This window comes from Caretta caretta, chromosome 9 (genome assembly GCF_965140235.1).
Source record: "Caretta caretta isolate rCarCar2 chromosome 9, rCarCar1.hap1, whole genome shotgun sequence".
NCBI classification, from domain to species: domain Eukaryota; kingdom Metazoa; phylum Chordata; order Testudines; family Cheloniidae; genus Caretta; species Caretta caretta.
Genome location: NC_134214.1, coordinates 77,442,403 through 77,463,251, shown reverse-complemented (window position 1 = coordinate 77,463,251; position 20,849 = coordinate 77,442,403). Strand labels below are relative to the sequence as shown.

General features: G+C 45.1%; 1 protein-coding gene across 2 annotated transcripts in view; it reads left to right on the top strand.

Moving 5' to 3' along the window:
• EDA (ectodysplasin A) overlaps positions 1–20,849 on the top strand; it is a 185,542-nt gene that overhangs the window by 143,068 nt on the left and 21,625 nt on the right. For both annotated transcript variants that reach the window (XM_048863602.2, XM_048863600.2), the window contains exon 3: positions 20,553–20,582. In XM_048863602.2, coding sequence (XP_048719559.2) covers positions 20,553–20,582 — 30 coding nt within the window. The remainder of the gene's footprint in view (positions 1–20,552; positions 20,583–20,849) is intronic.

Below are 20,849 nucleotides of genomic sequence, written 5' to 3'. Positions count from 1 at the left end.
TTTGCCAGTGCTGCACAAGTGGCACAAGAAAACTGATAGGGGCCGTTCCCCAGTGCCGATGGCAGCCCAACCGCCAGGCGCAACAGCAGTGCGTCCCTCGACGCCCAAGGAGCACCACTGACTTCAGTTCCCTGGAGGGGACTGTCGAGTCCAGCGCCCTGCGACTCCCTGGACAGGCAGTGCCAGGTGGAGGAGTTGGAGTTCCCCTCCACCCCAGACACTTTTGAAGCCGCCAGGGATTTAATAGTGAAGACAGCCTCTCAACCTCTGGCTATCAGAGACAAGCCTCTGGTGCCACTGCATCTGGTGCCATCTAGAGGCAAGCCAGCCATGGTGCAGCGATCACCTTCTCCAGTCCGACACCACTGACCTCGGCACCACTCAGGTTCGACATCACCTGCAGGGACAAACCATCCCAATGAGTCGAAAGAATAGTAAATATGGCAGGCGACCAGCTTGGCTTAATGGTGAAATCCTAGCGGATCTTAAACATAAAAAAGAAGCTTACAAGAAGTGGAAGGTTGGACATATGACCAGGGAAGAGTATAAAAATATTGCTCGGGCATGTAGGAATGTTATCAGGAGGGCCAAATCGCACCTGGAGCTGCAGCTAGCCAGAGATGTCAAGAGTAACAAGAAGGGTTTCTTCAGGTATGTTGGCAACAAGAAGAAAGCCAAGGAATGTGTGGGCCCCTTACTGAATGAGGGAGGCAACCTAGTGACAGAGGATGTGGAAAAAGCTAATGTACTCAATGCTTTTTTTGCCTCTGTTTTCACTAACAAGGTCAGCTCCCAGACTGCTGCGCTGGGCATCACAAAATGGGGAAGAGATGGCCAGCCCTCTGTGGAGATAGAGGTGGTTAGGGACTATTTAGAAAAGCTGGACGTGCACAAGTCCATGGGGCCGGACGAGTTGCATCCGAGAGTGCTGAAGGAATTGGCGGCTGTGATTGCAGAGCCATTGGCCATTATCTTTGAAAACTCGTGGCGAACCGGGGAAGTCCCGGATGACTGGAAAAAGGCTAATATAGTGCCAATCTTTAAAAAAGGGAAGAAGGAGGATCCTGGGAACTACAGGCCAGTCAGCCTCACTTCAGTCCCTGGAAAAATCATGGAGCAGGTCCTCAAAGAATCAATCCTGAAGCACTTGCATGAGAGGAAAGTGATCAGGAACAGCCAGCATGGATTCACCAAGGGAAGGTCATGCCTGACTAATCTAATCGCCTTTTATGATGAGATTACTGGTTCTGTGGATGAAGGGAAAGCAGTGGATGTATTGTTTCTTGACTTTAGCAAAGCTTTTGACACGGTCTCCCACAGTATTCTTGTCAGCAAGTTAAGGAAGTATGGGCTGGATGAATGCACTACAAGGTGGGTAGAAAGCTGGCTAGATTGTCGGGCTCAACGGGTAGTGATCAATGGCTCCATATCTAGTTGGCAGCCGGTATCAAGTGGAGTACCCCAAGGGTCGGTCCTGGGGCCGGTTTTGTTCAATATCTTCATAAATGATCTGGAGGATGGTGTGGATTGCACTCTCAGCAAATTTGCGGATGATACTAAACTGGGAGGAGTGGTAGATACGCTGGAGGGGAGGGATAGGATACAGAAAGACCTAGACAAATTGGAGGATTGGGCCAAAAGAAATCTGATGAGGTTCAATAAGGATAAGTGCAGGGTCCTGCACTTAGGACGGAAGAACCCAATGCACAGCTACAGACTAGGGACCGAATGGCTAGGCAGCAGTTCTGCGGAAAAGGACCTAGGGGTGACAGTGGACGAGAAGCTGGATATGAGTCAGCAGTGTGCCCTTGTTGCCAAGAAGGCCAATGGCATTTTGGGATGTATAAGTAGGGGCATAGCGAGCAGATCGAGGGACGTGATCGTTCCCCTCTATTCGACATTGGTGAGGCCTCATCTGGAGTACTGTGTCCAGTTTTGGGCCCCACACTTCAAGAAGGATGTGGATAAATTGGAGAGAGTCCAGCGAAGGGCAACAAAAATGATTAGGGGACTGGAACACATGAGTTATGAGGAGAGGCTGAGGGAGCTGGGCTTGTTTAGCCTGCAGAAGAGAAGACTGAGGGGGGATTTGATAGCTGCTTTCAACTACCTGAAAGGGGGTTCCAAAGAGGATGGCTCTAGACTGTTCTCAATGGTAGCAGATGACAGAACGAGGAGTAATGGTCTCAAGTTGCAGTGGGGGAGGTTTAGATTGGATATTAGGAAAAACTTTTTCACTAGGAGGGTGGTGAAACACTGGAATGCGTTACCTAGGGAGGTGGTAGAATCTCCTTCCTTAGAGGTTTTTAAGGTCAGTCTTGACAAAGCCCTGGCTGGGATGATTTAACTGGGAATTGGTCCTGCTTTGAGCAGGGGGTTGGACTAGATGACCTTCTGGGGTCCCTTCCAACCCTGATATTCTATGATTCTATGATCACCAAGGCACCGATCTCCAGCTTTGGACCCCGTGTGCAGTTCCCCAGTACCAATGAGACAACAATCTCAATCTCCAACAGTGGCGGAGCGGCACCAATCACCAGCACCAGACTCCCAGTCCCGGGCACAGGCACATTGCCACTGGTCCCCGGCGCAGGCACATTGCCACTGGTCGGTGTTGCCGTGGTCATTATGGTCCAGATTGGTGTCATCTGACTTGGATGGGGACTCATTTTATTCCCACCATAGCAGACGTGGATGGGATAGGCGTAGAAGTGAGACACCGGTGCCATGGCCTCCACATTGGCAACTGCACCCTCAGTGGCCCTTTTGGACTACCTGGGCTTATCACCAGGCCCAGGGCTCATTTTCCGGGGGCTCTTGGTCAGTGGTCTCTGAAACCTGAGCACCCCAACCACCTAAAGATTGCCTGGCGCTTCAGAGATCAGAAATGACGACAGCACAGGGTTCGCAGCCTGTCCAGATCACTGCCAAAACAACCACGGCGACAGCTCTGACAGCTGGCCAGACCACCGCTGCCGCAACAATGGTCAGCACAGAGTCCCCAGACACCAACCAGGAGGACACTAGAGAGCTGGAAGGTCAGGAGGACCCTATACCTTCTCTAGCCTCCTCATCCTCATCCCTGAACGAGGCGGTTGCAGGGACTTCAGCCTCGGGTCCTCCTCAGATAGATCTCCATGCACACCAGGACCTCCTGCACAGAATTGCCCGTAACATTGGATTACAGGTGGAAGAGGTTATCGAGCCAGAGGACCTCACAGTCAATATCCTAATGCCGGAGGGTCCCTCTAAGGTTGCTCTGCCACGATAAAAACTATACAGATCAACATCAAAATGCAGTGGCAGACCCCAGCATCGATCCCGCCTACAACAAGGGGCGTAGAGCACAAGTACTTTGCCCCATCTAAAGGGTACGAGTATTTGTTCTCGCACCCGCAGCCCTGCTCCCTCGTAGTGACAGTGGTCAACAAAAAGGAGAGACTGGAACTGCAGCGGCCGGCTCTGAAGTCCAAGGAGTCTAAAAGATTAGATCTTTTCGGTAGAAAGGTCTACTCAACAGGGGGCCTGCAGCTGAGGATAGCTAACCAACAAGCTATCCTCAGTAGATACAACTTCAACTCATGGGGCCTCCATGTTGAAGTTTAAGGAGCTTATCCCATCAGACTCCAGAGCCGAATTCACAGTCATTATTGAGAAAGGGAAAGTGGTGGTGAGAACCTCCCTACACGCCTCCCTATATGCATCGGACTCTGCTGCCCACACCCTCTCATCAGGGTTAGTAGTGAGAAGAGGTTCATGGCTGCAGGTGCCCCCCTTGAAGTGCAGCAAACCCTGCAGGACCTGCCATTTTAAGGTGCAGGGTTATTCTCTGAGCAGATGGACTTCAAGCTGCACAGCCTGAAGGAATCCTGGGCGACCATTACGTCGTTGGGTATGCACACCCCAGCAACCCAAAGTAAACATTTTAAACTGCAGCCTCAACAGCAGCGCTCCTACCCTCCTTGACCCAGACAGGACTTCTATAGATGGAGGGGTAGGAATGGCAGGCACGAGCCTTCCCATCCCCCATCAGGACAGGTCCAGGGCCCAACCAAACCATCATCGGGCTCAAAGCAGGCCTTTTGAAGATATGCCCAGGGACTGCGTACCCACTACGACACCAGATCCTTCCCCTTGCTTCACGAATTGGCTATCCCACTTCTACCGTGCATGGTCCCAAATAACATCAGACCGCTGGGTTCTTCGCACAGAAGAAGAGGGATATTCTCTCCAATTCTGATCCTCCTTCCCCGTCCCTCTTCAGGGACCCTTCTCACGAGCAACTCCTTATCCAGGAAGTGCAGTCACTCCTCGCCATAGGGGCAGTGGAGGAGGTTCCTCAGGAGCTAAGGGGCAAGGGATTCTTCTCCCGTTATTTCCTAATCCCCAAGGCAAAGGGGGGGAGGGATCTCAGACCTATTTTAGACCTGCGTGGACTCAACCAGTTGATGCTGAAGTTGAAGTTCCGCATGGTCTCTCTGAGCACAATCATCGCTTCCCTGGATCCAGGAGACTGGTACCCTTCCCTTGACATGAAAGACGCATACTTTCACGTAGTCACTCAGCCTGTGCACAGACGATTCCTACAGTTTATGGTCGACCACAAACATTATCAGTTCACGGTCCTCCCGTTCGGTCTATCGACAGCCCCCCAGTGTTCACCAAGTGTACATTGGTGGTAGCATCCTTCCTCCGGAGGAGGCAGGTGCAGGTATATCCCTACCTCGACGACTGGCTACTACGAGGGCACTCCAGGGAGCAGGTAGAGTTAAAATCCGATTAGTCAGATCCACTTTCGAGAGACTGGGACTCTTCTTCAACATGAACAAGTCAACCTTATCACCAACCCAAAGAATAGAATTCATCGGGGCGGTGCTGGACTCAGTACAGGTAAGAGCATTCCTGCCAGAAACCTGATTCCAAGCCATAAAAGACAAAATTCAGAACCTCAGGTGGTACCTGACCACTACAGCAAGAGGATGCCTGAGTCTTCTCGGCCACATGGCAGCCTGTACTTATGTGGTCTAGCATGCCAGACTGAGGCTCAGACCACTCCAAGCGTGGCTCACTTCGGCCTATCGCCTGGGGCGCGACAGCCTGGACTCAGTGGTCACGGTGCCAGAGCAAGTACTCAAGTCCCTCCATTGGTGGCTTGACTCTTGGGTGTGTGTAGGAGTCCCCTTCAACAGCCCACCTTGTCCCTGGTAACGGATGCATCAGCGCTGGGTTGGGGAGCACATCTGGGAGATCTCCAAACACAGGGCATATGGTCACAGGATGAGCTCTCGCTCCATATCAATATCTGGGAGCTCAGAGTGGTGCAACTTGCATGCCAAACTTTCCAGTCCCGACTGCAAAGCCAGTGTGTGGCAGTGATGACGGACAACACCACTGCCATGGTTTACATCAACAAGCAGAGTGGAGCCCGTTCCTTCCCCCATCTGTCAGGAAGCCTCCCAGCTATGGGAGTTCTGCATAGGACGCCTCCAGGTGAATGGAGTGGGCTAACGGATCACCTCAGCAGATCATTCCACAATTACAAGTGGTCCATCCGTCCAGATATCATACATTCCATCTTCCAAACATGGGGGTTTCCCCAGGTCGATCTGTTTGCCACCTGGAGCAACAGAAAGTGCCCAGCGTTCTGCTCCTTCCAGAAACACAGCCTGTGTTCGATCTCGGATGCATTCCTGCTACCCTGGGGAGACCACCTCATGTATGCCTTTCCACCAGTCCCACTTGTGCACAAGGTGCTGCTCAAGATCCACAGAGACAAGGCAAAGGTAATCCTGCTGGTCCCAGCATGGCCCTGCCAACATTGGTACACCATGCTTCTGAAGCGGTCAGTGGACACCCTAATTGTGTTACCACTCTACCCCAATCTGATCACACAGGATCGTGGTCGCTTTCACCACCCAGACCTCTAGTCCCTCCATCTCACGGCCTGGAAGCTTCACAGTTAAACCTGATGGAGCTCCTGTGCTCAGGACCGGTAAGGGAGGTCCTACTCGGCAGCAGGAAACCATCCACCAGGGCCTCTTAGCTAGATAAGTGGAAGACCAGCTTCACTCCAGGTGTCTATACCACTCATCATAGAGTATCTCCTGCACTTGAAACAACAAGGCCTCACAGCGTTATCCACTAAGGTACACCTCACTGCTATCTCGGCCTTCCATCTGGGAACGTCTGGACATTCCATATTTGCCAACCCCATGGTAGGGTGTTTCCTCAAGGGCCTGGAAAGGTTATATCCACAGGCTCAACAACCTGTGCCTGCATGGGTCCTTAAACTGGTCCTCTCCAGACTCATGAGGCCCCCTTTTGAACCATTGGCGTCTTGCTCCCTTCTCTATTGGTCATGGAAGGTGGCCTTCCTGGTCGCCATCACATCAGCTAAGACGGTGTGTGAGTTAAAGGACTAACTTCCGACCCACCCTACATGATCTTCTACAAGGACAAGGTACAACTCAGAGTTCACCCAGCCTGCCTTCCCAAGGTAGTATCTCAATTCCATACTAGCCAAGACATTTTTCTGCTTGTCTTCTATCCCAAGAACAGAGACTGCACTCACTGGATGTTCAGCGGGCAGTAGCATTCTACATCGAGCGCACTAAGCCATTCAGGAAGTCGAACCAGCTGTTTGTGGTAGTGGCAGACCAGATGAAAGGACTCCCAGTCTCTACTCAATGCGTTTCTTTCTGTATCACGGACTGCATCCACACATGTTAAGAGCTGGCCAAGGTCCCAGTCCCTGCCATTACAGCACATTCCACAAGGACACAAACCTCGTCAGCTGCTTTCCTGACCCAGATTCTGATGCAGGAGATCTGCAGAGCAATAACTTGGTCATCGGTGCATACATTTACCTCTCACTATGGTATCGCCCAGCATGCCAGAGATGATGAGGCATTCAGCAGAGCAGTGCTCTAATCAGCGATTCCTTGACTCCGACCCCACCTCCAGGGTAGAGCTTGGGAGTCACCTGATTAGAATTGAAATGAACAAGCACTCAAAGAAGAAAAAACAGTTGCTCACCTTCTCGTAACTGTTGTTCTTCTAGATGTGTTGTTCATGTCCATTCCAATACCCACCCTCCTTCCCCTCTGTCGGAGTATCTGGCAAGAAAGAACTGACGCGGGGGTCAGGTCGGCAGGGTCATATATTGAGCACCAAGAAGGCGCCATTCCAGGGGGCTCCACAGCCGACCCGTCGGGAGCTGCTAAGGGAAAAACTTTCCGACAACCATGCACATGGCACGCGCACGCATAATTGGAATGGACGTGAACACCACATCTTGAAGAACAACAGTTACGAGAAGGTAACTAATTGCAGGGGGGTTTTTGTTTCTGCATTATAGAGCAGCCTTTTCCTGGTTGTTGTTCTTTCTCACTATCACTGGCTCTCCATTCCCACCCCATTTGTTGCCTCTTTCCCCCTCAAAACAAATCTGGGGTACTAGCTTTAAAAGAGCTCATGATCCAGAGAGCTGTTCAAAATCAGTTTCTTTAAAATACCAATATGCCGTTCTGCTACTGTGTCAGCTATTCTTCTGTGCTGAAAATATTTTCAGGTCACTTTCACTATTTGCCAGCCAAGTTCTCTTTCTTACTGGATGATGATTTAATTAAAAATAAAGTAAATGGATTATCCCACAGGGAGTCAAATAAAGTATATATTTTACTATCAAAATGAGGGATGTAACAAACTTCACCCCTTACAGGCCAGCACCATAGTCCACTAGTACGTGGGGTGTTTCAGAGTTATGCAGTCTGGATGGTAGAACTTGGCAGCACATCTTTGGGATGAAATGAGGGGGGAAATTATTATTTTAAGTGAACAATGTGCTGAATGCTTAGCTGCACCTTGCTGTCTGAAGTAGAATGATTCCACATAAGAGAGAAATGTTCAGAGTCTGCAATCCTCTGCCCCTGTGCCCTGTCCAATTCTTTATAAAAACCTAGCTAGCTGTTTCAGCATAAGTGTTAAATTCTGCTCACCCAGTGAGATGTGATGGTCACAGTGTTGTAGGGTCTGATGTAAGGGTGAAGAGAAGAGAAAAGTAAAAAGCAAACATGGGAGTCAAGAAGAGATTCTTGGGCTTGGAGAGAGCCTTTGCCAGATGGAGGAATCTTACTTCGTTTGTCTTATCCCCAATAAGAAAGATGTATATTTAATCTAGTCTATCTCTGTGTTAATACTATCTGTGCTTTCCTTCCTCCACTGCTTATATCTATGAGGTTCTGCTCTGGTGCTAAAGATATTACAGTGGACTTTTTGGGGGTAAGAGAGGGATTTTGTCTGAATATAAATTTCTAAAATTAGCAATATATTCAGAATATTCACAAAGACACCGATTAATTAAAGGCACAGATAATCATCTTTGTCCCTTGTTCTGACCACTTAACTCCCCTCCGCTGCTAGTTTTGTGTCTTTACAGTTCTTGTAAAGGAGACAAAACCATGTATGTACATATAATCTTTAGGTATCACACATCTGTATTTGTTTTTGATTGTATTGTTCTATTTGTAGTTGATTTTTAAAAAACTTTAGTCACTAATATCCTCAGTTTCTCACATTTTGCTCATGTTGAATAATACTTTACTCTGGTAATTTCAGTAGGGCTCTTTGGGGAGAAAGGTACTAGTCAGAGTGAGGGTGCCAGAATCTGGAACAATTGCAAGTTATGTGAATACACATAAGGGGAGATCCTTACCTTTGCTGTGGCCTCTTATGCCAGATAAAAGTGCTAGAATTGCATAAAAGGGCCCTAAAACCCTGTAAATGGCTGGGGAGAATTCCTTTGGCACAAACTGTATTGGAAGACAGCTGTCAATCTGCCTTCTGAGGACCCCCCCTCACAAACCCTGGCATAGGGAGTATGCCCCAGGGATGGCATGGCAGGGCCTAGGCCACAGCACTGTAGAGATTCTGGACAGTGCTGCAGCCCATAGGGCAGCCCAGGGAGGCTGCCCTAACTTGGACAGGTCCTCAGGACTGCCTAAAGTTATGCTAAGGCATCTCCAGCTCCCAGAGCAGCCCAGGACTAGGAGGGTACAAAGGTTTGCTGTGAAGGTACAAAGCCAACTTAACTTCCCTGTTCTCCTTCCGGTCCGAAAGTTCTTTGCTGCATCTCTTAGGGCTTGTCTAGAGAGGGACACTCAGCAAAGTTAAAGTGAAAAGGTGTAAAGTCTATGCTCATAAGTCAAAACACCTTTACACCATCAACCCCTTTGACAGATTATTTGGAAGAACTAATACTTTTTTTTTTAAGTGTTCAACCAGATCTATAGCTAGTCAAATATAAGTCACTGATAAATACTGGTGAAAATTGTCAAATAATATATTTGACAAATATATTTTCCTGCTATTCAACCAGCTCTGGGAGTAAGTTAAATTTTAAGTATATTAAATAAGTTGTTATAAAATGTTAGATACAGTACACAATAAATGTACACAGCTGTTTTCGTTCTTTAAATAGTGGGATGTGGCTTTGGAAAGGTGTGAGAATACAGCTCTCTTTCACCATGGTTAAAAGGATTAATCTTTGGACTAGTAGATATCATGTGAAATGTTCAAGCCTGGTATCTCGCTACTTTTCAGAGTAGAACAGAACTTTAAAAATGTCTGACACTACAGTGGGCCTTTTCCTTCCATCCCGAGTGAAAGGAAAGAATATCAGCATTTTCTTGTAACTTTTGAAAGATCAGAAAAGTTAACAATGTTGAGCAAAGATGGAAGCTTAGACAAAGGACTGTCTTATGTTGTACCGGAGGAGTCTCATGACTGTATGACTGCACCAGCTGAAATCTCCAACTTCTCCTGCTGGAGATGAACAGATGCAAACCCCAGAGACTCAGAAGCTCTCAAAGCTGCTAATAATGTATTTTTTCATGTCAGAAGTATTTTTGTGTTTGTGAAAAGATCCACTTGCCCAGCCCCAGCATCTCTCTCTGCCGTGCTTGGAACAGATGTGCGTGTTGTAATATAGACTGTGAACATTGACGTCCCATGTGGTTCTCATTCCCCTTATTCGTCTTTGAAGCTAATTGGTTCCATCCATTTCAAATGTGTTTGGCTCACCACAGTTATTTGTACTTTCACTCTGTTTATAGTTCTAATGGTGTGATATATATATATGTAACATGAAATAAACTCTCATGACTCGAAAGTCTGAAGAGACAGATACACAACCCTCAGATTCCATCCTGATTTTTTTTAATTTCAATTATGCTCTCTGCCAGCTCTTCCTTTGCTTCTCGGAATACTATAGCTAGGCTCTTTAGTGATAGCTGGTTTGGTAATTGCATATCGTATGTGTAATTATGGAGTTCAGAAAATAAAGAATGGAAAGCCTCCAGGACAGTGTAGGCTTCTGTCTCTCCCTCGCTTTTTTTTTTCTCTCTGGGACAATGGAGGAAATTTTGCAATGCAGCTGTCTGCACTGTACCTGACCTTTTTGTTTCTTCAGAACCCTTTCATGTTTCTGTTGCGAAGTGTCTTTCTCCTGGATCTGAATGATTTGTTGGACAGCTTTATAATGTTAGTGAAAATCTTATTCTTTGTTTTAATATCTTAAAATTGCTAGAGCTGGCCAGAAGATGAAAAGCCCTTTCCACAAAAAAAATTTGTGGTTTTGAAAAAAAATTGTCCCCAAATGGAACAAAAATAAAAAATACAACTTTTTTTTTATCAGCCAGGATTACAAGAAAAATTCTGTATTAGGGGAACCCAAACAGAATTTGTGACTTCCCAGCTGCCAGTCTAAAAGGTTCTTGTTAATTTCAAAAGTAAAATTTTTGATAAGAGCCTTTCAGCCCAGCAGCCAGAGAGGCAGAGTATGGGATGTTCAGCCTCCTCCCAGCTCCAGGGCCAGAGAAGCAGAAAGCTGAGATGCTCAGTACGTTCGGAGCTGGGGAGAGGTAGGGAGGCTAAGAGTCTGGGCTCTCTGCCTCCCTAGCCCCGGTGCTGGAGGAGAGGCTGAAGGGAGGTAGAAGTCAGGTGGGCAGCCAGGGAGCAATCGTTTCAGTTTTCCATTTGAACTTTTTTTCCAAAGCTGGAATTATTCTGCAGTAAATTTTGGTTTGGAGCTAGCAGATACTTTTTGGGGTTCTTCTCATAGTTTTCTTCAGTCACAGAGGTAAAATTATTATTCATTCCTTTGTCCAGGTGCCCCAGTCAGCTTGTTCTACCATTGCTGACTCCAGATGGCTTCCTTTCCCTCTCTCCACCCCAGAGAAATACTTATAGTTCCCTTCATATATAGCTTAGTTCAGCAAGCTGCAGAGCACTAAAGACCCTAATCCAGCAAAGCATGTACCTGCTTGATAAGCAGCAAAGTCAAAGAAGGCATTTACAAGTTTCTGAAAGTGACTCTTCCCCTCCCACTACCACCACTGTAACAGAGACTGGGGTTCAGTGACTAAAAAGGGATGTTGCATTATGTTCTTTAAAATCTGGTATCTGAAGAGGATTTTACTAAATATTAGGCCAAGCATTAGTGAAAAATAAGCTCGTATAAACTATATTCAATGGAGCTTTGAAATCAGAGTAGGTACCTCATGAATTGTAACGTTTGACAGCTGGCCGAATTAGGGTAACTTCCAGTATTGTAGAAAAAGTGCTGGCTTTTCCCCACCACAGCTTGTAGGTGCACCTCATTTGTTCCCTCCTTACCTTTCCCGAAGATGAGAAGGGTGCAAAAGAGTCATTATTGACTGATGTATTTACTTTTCCCAATACATGACCTCCATTTAGAGGAGAATTCAGTACTATATCGCTGTTCAAATCATGGTTCTATGGATTTGGCCAGTGAGCCCTTGGGCTTTACATGAGAAGAGAATGTGGAGGTACCTGCAGTCAGACAGCACTAAATTGTGATTGATAATCAAGTGTAAGTGTCTTTTAAAGGGACACTGTCACCTTAATAATAAAATTATAACTAAAAATTAAAGAAAATACTTTTTTCTCAATGTTACTTTGTGTATTTGAGAACACTTCTTATGATCAGTTGCAGTGTTTCCCCTGTTTAACCAAGTACATTTCCACATGTTTGTGTGGATATTTCATGAAACTTGATGGGGCAGATTTAGTACATGAAACTGCTATTAACTCACTTTTTCAATTTGATGAGTCTTCAAGTGGGAACCTAAGTCCCATTTTCATAAGTACCTTAGAAGTAGAGCTGTACAAAACTCAGAATTTCCATTTGATGGGAAATTTCAACATTTCAAAATTTATCATTCCAAATTGGAATAAGTTGTGCATATGATGCACCATTACTACTGACTTCATAAAATAATGTAAAAATAATAAAAGTAATATAAAAATAAAAAAGCAAAATGAATTTTTGAAATTCTAGCATGAAATTTTGAAATTTTCCATCACTAAAAATGATTTGTTTAGATGTGATTTTTTTTTCCCCCTGTGGAATTTTTGTCAAAATTGATACAATTTTCGGGGAAAAAAATTGAAATATTTTTTTCTAATGAAAAAAATGCTCAGACAAAAGTTTTGCAACTGGTTCTACTTTAGAGTCTAGCCTCCACTGAAACTCAATGAAATGTAGACGCTTTTGAAAATGTTACTCTTGTCTTTTTCCTCTAATTCATAATAAACTGTCATTAACACTTATTGTCATATGTACACTGTCAATAACCCTTAATTTTGAGAGTTCATAACTGAAAATTTCCTTCAGTTGAAAGATGGTAATTAATCAATTATATATTTATTGTAATAACAAAAAGTTGGAAAATAAAGCATATGCAACTAGAATTATTAAGAGGGATAAAATCCAACTTGAAAGACATTGTGTTGTCACTTTAAAATGTAATTCTGTAGTATTAATTTGACATGTCATTTTACTTTCATAAGAATTTGTGAATTATGATATAAAATGCTTCTGTTGCTGGAATGTTAATGACTCTGACAAACCAGTTTTCTGGAAAGAATTTACCGATGAAGTTTCCCTGTCCTTTCTTTTTTGGCTTCAGTGCACTTCAGTTTATTATGCATTTTATTCCTCTTTTGCACAAGAAAGAGGAATGGAGATAACGAGGTGAGGAGCTCTTTGAGGAAATCATTTTGTTTGTGTTGCCAGCTTTTTCCCTTCTCTTTCTCCAGTCAAAACTCAGTTTTGCTTTGTTTTTATTATGTTCTTATTTAGAATTTGTTGGACTTACCTTGCATTGCCATGAGATTCTCTTCATGGAACAAATTAAATTAAATAAATAGCATCATCTGTAAATCTTTAACACTTGTTAAAGTTCTGATGCCAGACAGTTCAGTAAATTCCTTAACTTTTATCATTAGCAAAGTATAATTAGTGTTATGGCCCTAATTCAGTGGGGTACTTTAGCACATGGTTAATCTGCATCACGTAAGAGCCCCATTGAAGTCCAGGAACCTGCTTAAGCACCTTAATGAACTGGGGCCTGGAGGAGCATATGTTGAGCCTATAGATTCAATAGGCATATTACCTGATTCAGTGGCATAGCTAGGACAGGAAAACTGGGTGGGCCCTGGTTTTTGGGTGGGTGGGCGGGCAATGATGGGGGGCGCAGGAGTGATCAGGTGTCCTGGGGAGACCCCCACCCACCCACCCTCCTTACTGCTCAGAAAGCACCTGAGACACGAAGGCCGTGGGCCGTGCCCATGGAGCGGAAGGGGGCCCCGCTGAGGCTCGAGCTCCACACACCCCTGCTGACCCCAGCTTGGTCTTCGTCAGCCCAGGTGCATCCCCCTCCTGTTGGCACCATGCACTGCTGCCCTGGTTTCTGCCCCAGCAATAGCCCCGCCCAGACCAGTCCCCATGAGGCACACCCCCCACTGGGCTACCACTGGGGCCAGAGACTGGAGTAGGTGTGCACAGTACTAGTGTTCAACCAGATCTATAGCTAGTCAAATATAAGTCACTGATAAATACTGGTGAAAATTGTCAAATAATATATTTGACAAATATATTTTCCTGCTATTCAACCAGCCAGGGTTGGGAGTCCCAGCCTTTGGATTTGGGAAGGAGGAGGGAGGCTTGAAACATTTGCCCAGCTGCTGGAGGAAAAAACGGGAGTGAAGTATTTAAAAAGATACATTTTACAGAACAATGGCTATACGCTTTCACGGTGAACAACACTATTCACATTACATAGCACGTGTGATTTTGGTACAAGGTCGCATTTTGCATCTTACATTGAGTGCCTGCAGCTTTGGTGTTAGAGATCACACATGCAGTGCTGGGCAACAGAATTCGGCTTGCAGGCAGCCATGGTAAGCCATAGTCTTTCGGCTTCTGCAATCTTCAGAACAGCAGCGCCCTCCTTTCCCATACCAAGCAAAGCCCGTTGAGTTGGCCATTTAGTGCTGCGGTTTTCCTCTTAATGTGCAGCAGCAGAAACCAAACTAACCCCCCCGCCCATCCAATTCTCTGGGATGATCGCTTTTCCCCTCCCCACACCGCCTGGCTGGTATCAGGGAAGATCCCTGCTAGCCAAACGTGAACAGCTCAGCGCCAATGTCTCCTCCCCCATACCGTGTGGCTAACTGCGGGGAGGATTTCTTTTCGGCCACAGGCAAACAGCCCAAAAGGAACAGGCACCTCTGAATGTCCCCTTAATTAAATTCCCCTATTTCAACCAGGTTACCATGAACAATATCACTCTCCTGAGGATAACACAGAGAGATAAAGAACGGATGTTGCTCGAATGCCAGCAAACACCAGGACCATATGCTGCCAGGCTTTGTCATGCAATGATACCAGATTCCTTGCTACTAGCATGGTGTGGTAAAGTGTCCTACCATGGAGGACGGAATAAGGCTGCTCTCCCCAGAAACCTTCTGCAAAGACTTTTAGAGTACCTTCAGGAGAGCTTCATGGAGATGTCCCTGGAGGATTTCCAGTCCATCCCCAGACACGTTAACAGACTTTTCTAGTAGCTGTACTGACCATGAATGCATCCCAAGTCCTCAAGACTACTTAATCATTAAAAAACGCTTGCTTTTATAATGTGTATTATATTTAAAAAGGTGCACTCACCTGAGGTCCCTTCTCCAGCTTCATTGGGTTGGGAGGGTATTTCAGTCAGGGTGAGAAAAATATCCTGGCTGTCCGGGAGAACGGTGTGCTGTGTGCTCTCCCCAAGGTCCTCCTCCTCCTCATCTTCCCCATCTGCAAAATCCTCAGGCATGGCAGAGAGTACCCATCGGAGTCCACGGACGGGTGGGGTAGTGGTGACGGCCCCCGCTAGAATTGCATGCAGCTCAGCATAGAAGCGGCATGTCTGGGGTTCTGTCCCGAAGCATCTGTTTGATTCTTTGGTTTTCTGGTACGCTTGTCTGAGCTCCTTAAGTTTCACGCGGCACTGTGTTGCGTCCCTGATGTAGCCTCTGTCCCTCATGGCCTCTGAGATTTTTTGAAATGTTTTGGCATTTTGTCTTTTGGAATGTAGTTCTGATAGCACGGATTTCTTTCCCCATACAGCGATCAGATCCCGTACCTCCTGTTTGATCCGTGCTGGAGCTCTTTTTCGATTCTGGGACTGCATGGTCACCTGTGCTGATGAGCTCGCGATTCAAAAGTTCCCAGGGCTTTTCCTGTACACCTGGCCAGTGCATCCGAGTTCAGAGTGCTGTCCAGAGCGGTCACAATGGTGCACTGTGGGATAGCTCCCAGAGGCCAATACCTTTGAAATGCATCCACACTAACCCTAATTCGAAACGGCAATGTCGATTTCAGCGCTAATCCCCTCATTGGGGAAGAGTACAGAAATCGGTTTTAAGAGCCCTTTATGTAAAAAAAAAAAAAAAAAAGGCTTCATTGTGTGGACGGGTGCAGGGTTAATTCGGATTTAACGCTGCTAAATCCGACATAAACTCATAGTGTAGACCAGGCCTCAGATAGGTCCAAATACCAGTACTCTATTCTGGGCACAAGCCTACCCCTCCATTTTTGTAAATCCATGCACTTGGTAATCATTGTGGCCTTCAGTCTTTGTGGTGGAGTTAAACCCAGCATTGTAGGTATATAACCTAGGATATAATTTTCAGCTGAGGTTTGGTTGCTAAAGCCAAGCAGTATTTTCACTCTAGTGTCCACCTCTTTCCGCAGCTGCCTGATTGCTGGACAGTGCCATTGCATGTGGAGAGGGCAAGGCTCCCATCTTGCACAAGCTCTGTGACATTCAAAACATTTTGAACAGCATCTTTTCTGTAACAAGCGTAGCCTGAGATTCACAGAGCCATTTTTAACATTCTGTAAAATGCTTTGCCATTGGGTTTCTTTTAAGGGCTGTGATAAATCCCCTTCATACACTTCCACAAAACTCCAGACCAGTGGAGTTCCACTTTACTAGTAAACATACATAGTAGATGTGGGCAGATTACCACTTGCGATATTAAAATGCCAGTAGTGATTCTGGTGGACTCTGCCTATATCTTGTTCCCCTGGATGATGAAGCCATGCACCAGCCACCTTGAAAGCACCAAGCAAGGATTCAACTACCAGCTCAGCAGGTGCAGATGGAACATAGGAATGACCATACTGGGTCAGACCAGTGGTTCCTCTGACCCAGTATTTTGTCTTCCAATAGTGGCCAATGCCAGATGCTTCAGAGGGAATGAACAGAACATGACAATTTATTGAATGATCTATCCCCTGTCTTCTAGTCCCAACTTCTAGCAGTCAGAAGTTAAGAAACACCCATACCATCTGGTTGCATTCCTTACCATCTTGACTGATAACCATTGATGGCCTTATCTTCCATGAACTTGTAGAATTCTTTTTTTAACCCAGTTATACTTTGGTCTTCACAACATCCCCTGGCAACCAGTTTCACAGATTGAAGAAATACTTGTGTGAAGAAATACTTCCTTATGTTTATTTTAAACCTGCTGCCTATTGATTTCATTGGATGTTCTCTGGTTCACGTGTTCTGTGAAAGGATAAATAACACTCACTTTCTCCATACCATTTATGATTTTATAGACCTGTATCATGTCCCCCTTCAGTCGTTTCTTTACGAAGCTGAATAGTCCGTCTTTTTAATTGCTCCTCCTGTGGAAGCTGTTTCATACCCTTAATCATTTTTGTTCCCCTTCTCTGTTCTTATGTTTTTATGTTTGCTGACTGTAAGCAGCCAGACACAAGGGCCATTGCAAGAGCTCAACATGAAGCTATGCAGTTAAAGGAGGCCTTGAAAGAGCACTTGAATGGTCAGCCACAGTAATCCGTTGTGCTGGACTGTTCTCTGGCCCTGAAGTTTTGGGGACTCTGGGAATTGTGCAGTATTTGCTGTACATTTATAATTATTACATTGTGTGTTTCTCTGAACCAGAGTTCTTTGAGTAGTGTCACTGTGGGTGCTCCACATCAGGGGTGCCTGTACCTTTGATCAGAGATTTTTGGTAGCGGTGCCCATTCAGCCCATGCATGCATTCCACACGTCCTCATGCCCCACACTGAGGCTATATAGGGCTGCATGGGCTAACCACCCGCAGTTCCTTCTCAACCACCTTCAGCCTGAGACGGAATCTCCACAGGCCTGTTCTCTCCAATATTTCAGCAATGTATGTTAATTAGCATATAGTTAGTTACCTTATAGTGTTTATAATTCTTGGAACAGGTGTTCCCTTTGGTCTTTTTTTTTTTCTTTTTTCTTAAAAAGAAAATAGAATAACTTTTTTTATGGATAAAATTTGTTGATAGTTGTTACAAACTTCCCTTTCTAGAGATTTTTTTATTTGACTCAGGAATGCCAGGCTTCCAGGTGCCTGTCCTGCCATGAAGCTACTCCAATCAGTGACTGGTTTTCCAAGTGCTTCCGGTTTGGGTGATACTTGTATCCTCAGTAAGTGCAATATCTGCATGTCCTTCAAGGGTAGATCTCAGAAAAATAGGGAGAGGGAGTAAGCTTTACAATCGGCTTCAGATTCAGGGGGAGAGAACCCCCTCTACATAGATCTCCCAGTACCACTAGTACCCCGTCCATGTCAAAATCTCAGTCACTGGCAACCACTAGAGATGTAGGCAATACTGCAGGATCGAGTACATCTATGGTACTGAAGTCCTCAACATCTTCTTCTAAGGAGAATGAGGTAAGGAGTACATTCCCAAGAAGTCGCCAAAACACAAGAAGGCTACATAGACCTCAGGTCCCAAGGGGAGTTCCATGCAGGCTCCGAGTGATGTCAGTGCTTCAACAGTGAAGAGAAGCCAGTCATCTAAGACAGACTTGGTACTGAGTTTGGGTACCTGCATCCAGAGCATCAGAGACACTACTGAGAAGAGTTCTAAGCCCACCCCTGAAAAACACTTGGTAACGGTAACACGAAAGTCAACTATACCAAAGATGTATGGTACAGATGGGATTGGAGCCAACTCACTCCCATGCCAAGTGCTTGGTACCAGCTGAATTGGTACCAAAGCTGTCTTCCACAGGTTCTCAACTGACTCCATCTTTGATACCCATCAATACTGCAAGAATTTAGATACCCTAAGGAACTGATAGTATCTTTGGAGCGGGAGTCTTTTCCTCAGCCAGTCTCCAGTTTCGTATCTCAAACTACCTAGCGCTTATGGCCAAATATGACTTTTTGATCTATGGGCAGATGGCGGATATTGCAGATAAACTACTTTAGCAGCATCATGCCTGCTTCCAAGCTCCTCTACCTGTTTGTTGTACCATTGCCTCTTATTGTATTAGTAAAACAATGAAAAGTCAATACCTATGTCCTGCTATCTTGGGGATGGGCTGGGTGCCATCTTTACATTTAAAAGTTGTAAGGAAAATACGTGCAAACACTTACCCAAGATTCCTTCCCCTTCATCTGGCTCATCCATTGACAGCACTCGCTAGACTGCAGTGGAGTCTCCAACAGGTCCTGGTTCATGGCATAGCTGGAGACTGACTCTCTCTCCTGTCCCCACCCCACATTTCCTCTCTCCTCCCCCTCCTGCCTTGCTGTTCATGGCAGGGGTTTCTTTAATACAGTAGGGCCACATCTTAATACAGTTTCTCACGTACACTGTCCATTGCGATTGCACAAGCCATCTTCACTCACGCTGTCAATCACATAACTTCCCCGTGGAAAGTACAATTACTGACATGAACAAGTAATAGTAGGAAATCATATATGCATTTTCAGCATTTTTTATTGTATGGTAGCAGCTGGAAACGAGGAGACCAAGCACCATATGACCAGCCATTTTTTTCACAGATCATCATTAAATGTTCCACAGACAACAGTCTGGGAGCCACTGCTTCAGTAATTTACATTAGACAAAATTCCTTGATCTTTCAGAGCAGCAGGTAGCATACCAATGTACAAAAAAGACTGAGCTACATTAGATCACTGGCCTTCTCTACAGGAACTGGAAAATTTAATAAAGAGCTCAGCAAAAAAGCTTTTCATTGGAGTTTCTCAGAGCAATATGGTTTCTCAAAGCTTGCAAAGTGCTAGCTCTGGTTTCCCTTTGGCAAAAGTGAATATAGTAAACCAAGCTTTTAGTGGAGTGTTTTGTGAAGGGTCTGACACTGGCTGGGAGGGGAATATGGTTTTAATTACTTAGCTCTAAAGAAGGTTCAACCTGTCTGCACAATGGGGAAACTATTATTGGAACTACTCAAATGTTTAGAAACCAGGGATGTGGGGAAGAGTAGGTGAGGCCGGGAATGTGAAGTCTGTGGCGTGCAAGATGGTGTTTAAGAATCAGGCCAACACTTACATACCGGACTTGGGTGAAAGTTCTTGAATGTATAAGTTCAAAGAAGTTCTTAAGATTGTTTTCTTTACAAAGTCATTCGTGAGAAATTAATCCTGTGATCTTACTGACAGCTGAAAATGTTGACACTCCCTTTAAGTGTCCATTACGTTAAATTAAATTACAATGGAAATTCATATGTCACCCACATGGGTCATAAATGAATACATTATGACTGTGCAGTTATAGTTATGACCAAATTCATTTGGAGAGGGAGCACTTACAAATTAAATTTCTTATCAGTCACATTTTTTTTAAAGGGCTTCAACCAAGCTTCAACAGTTGTGCTTGCAGTTTTGTGTACCAATTTTTTGCATGCATCCACTTTTACACAAACAAATTCTCGAGATGCATGATCAAAACCTATGTGCAAAACTGTGGGCCGTTTAGCAGTTGAGGTGAAAATTTGGCTATATGTGTTAATAGAACCATGGCTCCATGGATGAAAAATATTTTCCATCATAGAATTGCTGTAGTCCAGAAACAGATGGTTTAGTTAACCTTCATCTACCCAAAAAGGAAAAGAGAAATTCTGTTAGAAATTTTCACCAAAATTCACTATACTGAATTCAGCCATCATAGTTTATAGATCATCAGTTTGAGAGAAGGAAACACAGTAGGATTTCACATAAGTGCCTGGGTCTCACAGGTCATTTGATCATAGGCCTATGCTTTCCACAGCACTAGCTTACCTTGCTATTCTGTTTTTGTGCCAAATCACATTCCAGCCACCTTCTTCGTTTTTTTTGTTATAGAGGGAACACTTACTGTGAATTTCAGTATCTTTCTTTTCTCTTTGTAGGTCCAAGTTCAGTTAAAAACAAGAAAAAGGGTAAGTTAAAATTCTAATTTAATTTACTTGCTCACTGCAATTACTTCTCTCTAGCAAATGAGAGCTACTTTTGGCTGTGAACTTTCTCTGATCAATATGAATACCGGACAAATGGCATTTTTACTCTTATCAGTCTAGGTACACCTTGCCTGATATATATATATAATTTTCCACTTCTGTTGTAGTGATTGCATCATTGAGCAGGTTCATGTTTAGAATGATAGACATTTACTAATTTTTCCCTCTAAAAGCTGGCACATTAGTATT